Source organism: Dendrobium catenatum, unplaced genomic scaffold (assembly GCF_001605985.2).
Source record: "Dendrobium catenatum unplaced genomic scaffold, ASM160598v2 fragScaff_scaffold_406, whole genome shotgun sequence".
Taxonomy (NCBI): Eukaryota; Viridiplantae; Streptophyta; class Magnoliopsida; order Asparagales; family Orchidaceae; genus Dendrobium; species Dendrobium catenatum.
In genome coordinates, this window is record NW_021318868.1 from 260,266 (window position 1) to 270,284 (window position 10,019).

The window sequence follows — 10,019 nt, forward strand, 5'->3', positions numbered from 1 at the left end:
ATGAACTTGCAATACATCAAGTTCTACACATCCTCCACCCTCAATTCGACAGCCTTGCATCTTCCCAGATCTCCCTGAAGACTCTGCTCAACCACATGATGTGGAGCTCCCTCACGATGCCCTGCATCACGAACTACAAAGGTTGGTAAGGGAAGAATTCCCCCAAGGGGATGCGAGACAAACTCTCCGATAGAGAGACTTTCAGGAATCATCACCTCTAACTTAGGCCATACTACAACATCCCATTCTGGCTAGATTTAAGCTACCCAGCATCGAGTCTTATGATGGAACGTCCGACCCGTACGAGCATATCGACCACTATAGAACCATTATGCACATTCGGCGAGCCTCGGACGCTCTCCTCTACCAAGTCTTTCCTGCCACTCTCAAATGACAGGCTCGTACATGGTTCTACTCACTTCCGTCAGGGACGATCCCTTCATTTGTGAAATTAGCTAAAGCTTTTGTTGAGCAATTCGTAGCCAACCAAAGAATTGCTAAGAATTCCTCTCACCTCTCTGGAATCCGCCAAAATGAAGGAGAATCTTTAAAGGAGTATTTTCAACGATTCTCCACTAAAGCTCGACAAATCCCAAGAGTATATCCTAAACTATTTAGATGAGTCTTCCTTAGAGGCCTTCGCCCTTGCCCCTTCTATTCGGCACTTATGCGCGACACTAATCCTTCATACGCCGATTTAATTCACCGGGTAGAAGCTCAAATCTCGGCAGATGAGGCTATAAATGCCCATAGGAAATAGTTTGAATAATCTACCGTAAAGTGCAAGGGAGCACCAGGGACAGATAATTCTTCCTCGCAACGAAAGAAGCAAGGGAAGAACAATCTACCTCTGAGGCCTCCGTTGCCACGACGAGAACCTCGATAGGAGAAAGAGTACACTCCTCTCAATACGTCTCGAGCAAATGTGTTAATGGCTGTTCGAGATCAAGATACGGTAAAGTGGCCACATCCCTTGAAGCCGAACACAGGAAATCAGGACCAATACTGCCATTTCCATCACAGTCGTGGCAACACTACAGAAGCCTGTAGACAACTGAAGGAGGAAATTGAAAGGCTTATCCGCCAAGGTTATCTTCGGCAGTTTATTCGGGATCCACCTGCCCTAGAAGAAACTCGTCCCACTGAGGGGCAAGATCGATAATAGAGGCCACCAGTAAGTAATCAAATAGCAATTGGAGAAATTGAGACAATAGCTCGAGGCCCTCTGTTATCTGATAAAGTCTTTTTGGCTGTGGACGAAATTCTAACTCCAAAGAAAGCTCGTGCAGATCACACCATCACCTTTGATGATTCCGACTTGGAGGGAGTGAAAACCCCTCACCAAGATCCTCTTATTGTCAGTGCAGGCATAGGTGACCCATACTACAATGTTAAGAGAATTCTCATGGACAACGGTAGTTCTGTAGACATCCTGTTCTACTCTACCTTCCTCAATTTGGGTCTCGCCAGAGAGAAGCTTCAACCAGCGGAAGGTCCTTTATACGGATTTGATAATCGACCTGTACGAGTAGAAGGGATAACCTGTCTCCCAGTTATACTTGGAGAATTCTCCCAGCAATCTACACACTCGATCGGTTCAATTTGTCGTTGTAAAGTCCGAATTAGCTTACAACGCTATCTTTTGGAGGCCACTCCAATTAATTTTTGGGATTGTCACATCTATCCCTCACCTCAAGCTGAAGTTCCACACACCGACAAGAGTTAGTGTGATGTGTGGAGATCAACAAATAGCACAAATTTGCTATCTCAAGCAGGTCAAAACACACCCGACTGATACTCTAAACATTGAGGATTTTGATCTCCGGAATGAAGACATACCTCAGAGAGCCTCTCAAGTAGAAGAACTCACCACTGTATCTATCTCTGAAGAACATCCTCTAAAGACGGTGCAAATTGGGTCACTTCTCTCAGAAGACGAGAAGAAAATATTCACAGATTTTCTACAATAAAATTAGGATATTTTTGCATGGAGTCCGGCGGATATGCCCGGGATTGACCCTGAAGTAATTGTACATTCCCTTAAGGTCAATCCGACAAACAAACCAGTCATCCAGAAGAAACAAAATTTTGCACCAGATCATCAGCAGGCGATCGAATAAGAGGTGGAATCACTTCAGAAAGCCGGATTCATACGAGAAGTGCATTATTCTACTTGGCTGGCAAATGTCGTCTTGGTTCGAAAGGGGAGTGGTGCATGGAGAATGTCCATAGACTATACTGATCTCAATAAGGCCTACCCAAAAGATAGTTTTTCTCTTTCGCGCATTGACCAGTTAGTCGATACCACTTATGGGCATCAAATGTTGAGTTTCATGGACGCCTACTCCGGTTACAATCAAATCAAGATGAATTCGACTGATGAAGAAGCAACATCATTTCAAGCAGATAGAGGACTGTATTGTTATCGGGTAATGCCCTTCGGGCTCAAGAATGCTGGAGCAACTTACTAACGCCTCATGAATAAGGTTTTCAAAACCCTTATTGGGTGTAACATGGAGGTGTACGTTGATGACATGTTGGTAAAGAGTCTCGAAAAATCTCAATATATCTTCGACTTGGAGCAGTGCTTCCGTCTGTTGAGATGTTACAATATGCAACTCAACCCCGACAAATGCGTCTTTGGAGTTGATTCTGGAAAATTTCTGGGTTTTATGGTAACCCACAAAGGAATTGAAGCCAATCTCAAAAAGATCAAGGCGTTAAGAGATATGGTGCCCCCAAAGAACATCAAGGAAGTCCAAAGGCTGAATGGGAGAATTGCAGCATTGTCTCATTTTCTGGCACGTTCAGGAGACAAATATCTGCCTTTCTTTAAAATACTCAGAGGCGCCTGCAACTCTGGGTTCCAATGGACGAACGAATGCCAAGAAGCCTTTGAACAGCTACGAAAGTATTTGGCTTCCCCGCCGCTACTTTCTAAACCAACGCGCGGAGAAAAGTTGTATTTATACATAGCTGTTTCGGCCCAAGCCATCAGTTCGGTTTTGGTGCGATAAGAGAATGCTGTACAACGCCCCATCTACTATGTTAGTAAAATCCTATCTGAAATAGAAGGACGTTATCCCTTAGTAGATAAGACAGTATTGGCACTAGTCTATTCTGCCTGAAAACTACGCCCCTACTTCCAAGCCCACCAATTGGGGTTTACACAAATCTTCCGTTGAAAAATATTCTGCAAAAGCCAGAAGCATCGGGTAGGCTCGTCAAGTGGTCTGTAGAACTGGGAGAATTTGACATTCACTACTTGCCTAGACCCGATATCAAATCTCAAGTGCTTGCAAATTTTGTGGTTGAATGCACCGTTCCAGTGTCCGATATTCAACCAGGTACTTTGCCTTCTCCGCTGTGTTGGACGTTGTATGTTGATGGATCATCTGGAAGTTTTGGCACAGGGATTGAAATTCTGTTAATATCCCTGCAGGAGATTACTCTTGAGTATGGGCTACGAATCAAGTTCTAAGCAACAAACAACATGGTAGAATACGAAGCTCTTATCGCTGGACTAAGACTAGCAGTCGATTGTGAGGTACAAAATCTAGTAATCCGCACTGATTCATAACTAGTCACTTCTCATGTGGAAGGAAAATTTGATATCCCCAATCCTTAACTAGCCCAATATTTCAAATTTGTAAAACTACTTTTGGCCTGAGTAGAAGAATATCAAATTGTACATGTTCTCTGAGAGCAAAATGCAAGAGCAGATGCTCTTTCAAAACTTGTAACATCGACGACGGGAGACATCTACAAGAGAAAATGTGTTGAGGAGATCCATTTTCCAAGTATCCAGGGTCCATGGGTCATACAATCCATCAATGAAATAAGGGAGGAGTCTTGGATCAATCCCATTTTGTTTTTCTTACAAGATGGGGTACTGCCTGAAGAACCCATGGCTGCAACGAGACTTCAAAGATGAGCAGCAAATTTTACCATCATTGGTGGCGAGTTGTATAAGCGCGCTTTCACCGGGCCATACCTGAAGTGTCTCCCACCTTCAGAAGCTGATTATGCACTCCGAGAAGTTCATTCAGGAGTATGTGGCGAGCATCTGGGAGGAAGAGCTTTGGCTTATAAAATCATGAGGCAGGGGTTCTATTGGCCTAAAATGAAACAGGAAGAACTTGAGTTTACACGAAAGTGCATGAACTGCCAATTGCATTCCAATCTCACCCATACTCCAGCTCTGGAACTTGCATCACTTCAAAGCCTCTGACTTTCACCGAGTGGGGAATTGATATAATGGGACCCTTCCCAATAGTCACAGGACAACGAAAATTCATCATCCTGGATGTAGATTACTTCACGAAATGGGTGGAAGCAAAGCCCTCGACAAAAATTACTGAAGCAAATGCCAAACAATTCTTATGGAAGAATATAATTTGTCACTTCGGTATTTCAGCAAAGGTCATCACTGACAATGGAACTCAATTTACTGAAAAAATCTTTACATCTTTCTGTAAAGATTTTCACATTCAACTCGTCCACACGGTTGTCGCCCATCCTCAAGCAAATGGGCAAACGGAGGTTACAAATCGAACAATTCTGAAAGGGCTGAAGACACGCCTAGGCAAGCCTGGGGGGCAATGGGTTGAAGAACTCCCAAATGTCCTCTGGGCTTACCGTACCACGGCTAGAACTCCTACAGGAGAAACTCCGTTCAATCTCTATTTCGGTACAGAAGCAATCATACCAGTGGATATTGGAGTCCCAAGCAACAGAGTTCAGACTTTTGACTTCAATCATACCAGTGGATATCCTAATCCATCTAACAAAAACAATAAAACCATGATGAAAATATATAAACGTGTCTCCCAAATTAAGGTCTCTGACCATACATTACCAACTTCAAATAATAAACAAAATATTTAACTCAGCATACGGAAGTTCTTCAATGAACATACAAAAAGGCTCACAAAATTATTCAACAACAAAAATAATTAACAAACTACGAATACAACATTTTTCGGTCATAACACATGAAAATTATATAAACTATAAACTCTGCCAACTATTCAACAAAGATAAAACATAATTAAACAAAAAGTAAAGAACTAACCTTCTCTTCCTCTCTGGAGAATAAGTGAATAGCTAATGCGGTGCCTTCTCCCTAGCACTCCCCGGCTTTTATAGCCATTTCTGCTTATCTCCCCAACCCCCTCAATCACTCTACCGCACTGAATGCCACCAAACAAACCATCAACCACCGCACCGCACTGAATGCGCGGAATTTGCGGATATGGTCGGGGAAACGACATGTGCCAAGAAAAAAATAATGGAATGCGCCAACTATATAGGCGCATTATATGAATTACGCCAGATATTTTGGCGACGATTACGCGCATTATATAGAATACGCTACACGATAACGCGTTCTCTTCAGAATGCGCTTTTTATTACGACGCATTCTTTAAATACGCCAATTTTTATGGCGTAGTTGCTGCTTCTCAAATTATTATGAAACAACGCTGCTTCTCCTAATAACGGCATCAACCGTGCTGCTTCCGAAAATTAAGTTTCCAATAAAAAATCTCTTACTGAAACTCTTAAGTAATAGACCAATAAGAATTGCATATATATGAACAATTATTACGTCCTCTGATCGGACGTAGAGCTACGTTCGGCCGCCAATAATATGTCGCCACGTGCTCTTACTCTTTACCGCGCGGCCCGACGACTTGACCCGGACCGGAACCCGGGAATGCTATGTTCGTGTATTGCGATGTATTACTCGGTATTTGCTTAGTATTGCTAGGTATTTCTTGGCAATAACGAGAAATACCGCCTCTGTGAAGACCAAATACGAAGTAATACCGACAATTAGCCGAGTTGTACCGTTTTTTCTAAAAAACTCGACTCGGTATTTGCTCGGTATTGCTCGGTATTTGCTCGGTATTGGTTATTGTCGAGCAAAATCGACCAATACCTAGCAATACCGAGTATTACCTAGCAAAATCGAGAAATACCGAGCCATCCTGGGTCCGTTCCGGGTTAGGTTGTCGGGGCGTGCGGTAAATAGTGAGAACGCGTGGCGCGATTCTATTGACGGCCAAACATAGAGCTACGTCCTATGACCGGACCAAATAAAAGTTCCATATATAGTGAGAGCAAATTAAATAAACATGAAGGGTTTATGAGACGAGATTATCATCCCTAGATAGAACACAAAGATAAGTGACTGCAGAGCTTTTGCACATTTATTTATTTACTGTCGCTCCCCCAAAAAGAAGAAGAAAAAGTAGCTCCCTGGCGGAGCTCTATTGCGATACAAATGTACAAGAAAATTGAAAATCTTAAAAGGCCAATTTAATTTCCTGTTACAGTCATAAAGGAACCAGATCCTCCGGCCCATCGGAAGTAGCCACGACGGCGAGCGACTCCTCCCTTCGAAATCGCTGCTGCCTCGCAATGAACTCCTCGACCGTGCGCCGAAACTCCTCCGCGTCCACTTCATCCTTCAAACCGACACTATCCTGCGCCGCAACCTTTTCTCTATCGTGCGCCTTTCGCCCTTTTCGAAGACACTCCGTCGCCGCTCGGCGGAGCTTCACCTCCTCACGACGCCTCTCGTGTTTCTCCGATCGGCTTCGCCGGAAAGCACGATTCTCATAGGACGTCGTCTTTCCGTCCTCCGCCACCGTTCCTAAAATCGGTGGCTGCGAGTACGAAATCTCGCCACAGATGTTGCCGATTCCACTTCCGGCGGCGGCAGATTCCGGTGAGAAGTGGCAGGACTTGAGCAGGACGAGGACGATAGCGTTGCCTAAGAGGAAGACGAAGCGGGGGCTGATAAAAATGACGGCGGCGCGATGGAGGAATTCGCCGGAGTTCCGAGCGGCGGCTGGGATGTGGATGGAGGAGTAGGAGAGGAGGATGAGGGCCGCCGCTGCTTCGATGCAGCGTAGGAGCTGTCCGATCTGCCGGAGACGGCGAAATCGCTTCATGGCTATCTCCTTCTCCGCCTTGATAGCGTCCATCACGGGATTCGAGAGCTGGAATGGCGATACGCTGTGGGAAGGGAAGATGAGATGGTGAGCGGAGCCGAACTTCAAGTCTGATGGGGACTCGCCGAGCGTTTTTATAGCGCCAAGGATGGAAAATTTTCGAAATTATTTTTTTTACAAGTAAATTTATAGAAAAGTTGAAACGAATATTATTATAATATCTGTAAATATTTGATATAATATAACAGTTTATTTTTTAAATTATTTATTCGATTTGTTTAGAGGACAAAATAATAAAAGTTTAGAATCAAAATGCTCCATTGACATTTTATAAATAGTTAATATTATATTTGAATATTTAAATGTCATATTTTAGTTTCTTAACTTTTTAAGAAACGGCATAAATAATCTCATAGAATGATTAATTTATTTCATATTTAAGGATTGAAGGAACTATAATAATAGTTTTATATAATTGAAAATTATTTTGATCCTTAAAAACAAATTAACAGATTAATTAAATTATTTTCATATGAAAGGTCTATTAAAAGTTCTTACATTCATAATAATATTATCAGTCATTATCTTTCTTTGTTTATTAAATATAAAATCCGCTTCAAAAGATATTTAAGTATTTTAATAATTAGAAATAGATTGAAAAGTTTAACTTATCATTTAAGATATGATAAGCATGAGAATCTCCAATTGGATAATCCAATTGAGAAATCAAACTCAGCTTAGTTCAAAATAAAAAAGTAAAGACAGATCAAATGGAAAACGAAGACCAACAAACCAAACTCAACTTAGCTCAAAAGAAAAAAAAATTATCGACAGAAGGAAATTTTCAAAATGAACAAAAGCCCCTACAAAATAAAAAAACACCAATATAACAAGTTCATCCTATCAATAACAAGAGAATAGATAAATTTACACTTAGAAGAACATATGACCAGCCAAAAAAAAAATCATACACCAAGAAGATTATAAATTACATAGCAGAGAAATATCAACCTTTAAATAGAAGAACACCATCATTATTGTTTGCTTGTACATGCTTATGTAGTTACTTTATAATCATTTAATATGTTCTCATTGAGATACTTGGTCTAAACGATCCCATCTCTCAAGAGAAGCACTCGCTATGAGGGAAGACACATCGCGAACAAACTGTCATTTCTCGATCCCCACTTAACCATGCCTCTTGAATCCTACTCAATCTCTTAACTCGTATATAGTGGTTACCTATCAGTATGGTTGGATATCATCCTTGGTCAAATTTAAATCCAACATCCTTGAAAGTATAATGAGTGTGAATTGATGCAAATGATAAGAAGATAGGCACATATTGAAGAACATCATAGTCTATTCTATTAGTTAACATAAAGAATCCAAACTACAGCACACACCATGACCTATTGGATATGAATGAAACTCTCACAAAATTTAATTGAAGATGCACTTGAAGAACTATAGAGAAATGCTCAATGAAAAAGTGAACCTTCATCAGCGTTAGTGCAATAGTTCATGGTAGGACTAAAATGAGGTTACTTACCTCAAAACCTAATGCTAGCCCCACACATAGTCACATCAATGATGAATAGTACAATTCCAATCCTCAATGATTGTGAAGATGTTAACTTGAGCATATCAACACATTCTCTCGAGGAATAGTTGAAACAAGGTCATCTCTGAAGTTTAGGATGCCCAACCAAGTGTCTTACTAAGGAGAATCAACCCAACGGGCTGTCTTATATTTCAAGTTAGTGACACCATTCCTTTATATTAAGAAAGCCTTAAATGTGTATGTTATTCTTCTTTTCCTTCGAGGAGTCTTTTTTTGGTGGTTCAACTACCTACCACTCGGCATAATTAACTCATTCTTTGAATTTAACAGAATGTTTATCAAGCAATTTCTAAGTGTCCATAATCATTTTATACGGTTATGAAGATACTTTATATGTATCTAATAGGTCATTATTGGGTGAATTTACTCAAATAATCCCATCCCTCAAGAAAAGCATTCACCATGAGGCAAGGCGCTTGGCTAGCAAACTAGTATTTCTCGATACCTCACTCATTATGCTCACTTGAGTCATACATAATTTTCCAACTTATACCCAGAGGATACCTATTAGTAAGGTCACATATCATCGATGAACAAATTTAAATACAACATTCTTAAAAGAGTAACGAGCATTAATTAATGTAAGTGATAAGATGAAAGTCACATATTGAAGAACATCATAACCCATACTATTATTAAAAATAATGAATCCCACATACACCACTCACCATGATCTTATGAAGATGAAAGAAAGACTAACAAAAATGTTTTGAGCAGAACTTAAAGAACTATAGTGAAATGCTCTATGAGAAAGTACACCTTCATATGGTAGAAGGCAAAAAATTAGGCCATTCAACTAAAAACCTATTACTAACCCCACTTATGATCACAAAAAATATGAAGAGTACAATCCCAGTCCTTGATGACTACAAATAAGAAAACTAGAGTAGATAATCATGTTCTTTAAAAAAGAAGCGAAAGCAAGGCCATCTTTGAAGTTTAACATGCTCAACCTAGAGTCTTACCAAAAAGAACCTGCTGCAACTTAGGAATCAAGATTGAGATTATAATTTTTTATGATAGCTAAATATTATTACTCTATTAATTTTATTATTTCTCCTGTCATGCACTGGATATTTCTATTTGTTTTTGTTTGTACTAATATTTCAGGGAAATCATACTCCAGACTACTGAAGACTTTAAGATAGAGTAAAATAGGATTTAATGTTATAAATTTTGTAATTTTTTTTATTTTTTTGAGTCTAAAATGAGAGAGTGTGATTGTAATTGGGTAACCGTGCACACACACAAGGGGAGAGTTAAAAATTAAAAATTGAAAACTAATCATACTCTACGATATATATATATTATATTGTATGATTTGTCATTATTTTTCCTCCAGAATGCAATCAATTAAATCATGGCTTTTACTTTTGAACCTTTTGCACAGTACGATCTTAATTCATATAAACCACTAACAGTATACGAAATTAGGT

The 10,019-nt window shown here is 40.2% G+C and overlaps 1 protein-coding gene across 1 annotated transcript; it reads right to left on the minus strand.

The window, feature by feature from the left end:
- Nucleotides 1–6,190: 6,190 nt before the first annotated feature.
- Nucleotides 6,191–7,087, minus strand: LOC110092270. Its single transcript, XM_020816754.2, has one exon. The coding sequence runs from the start codon at nucleotides 6,990–6,992 to the stop codon at nucleotides 6,339–6,341; it is 654 nt and encodes a 217-aa protein (XP_020672413.1). The 5' UTR covers nucleotides 6,993–7,087; the 3' UTR covers nucleotides 6,191–6,338.
- Nucleotides 7,088–10,019: the final 2,932 nt, after the last annotated feature.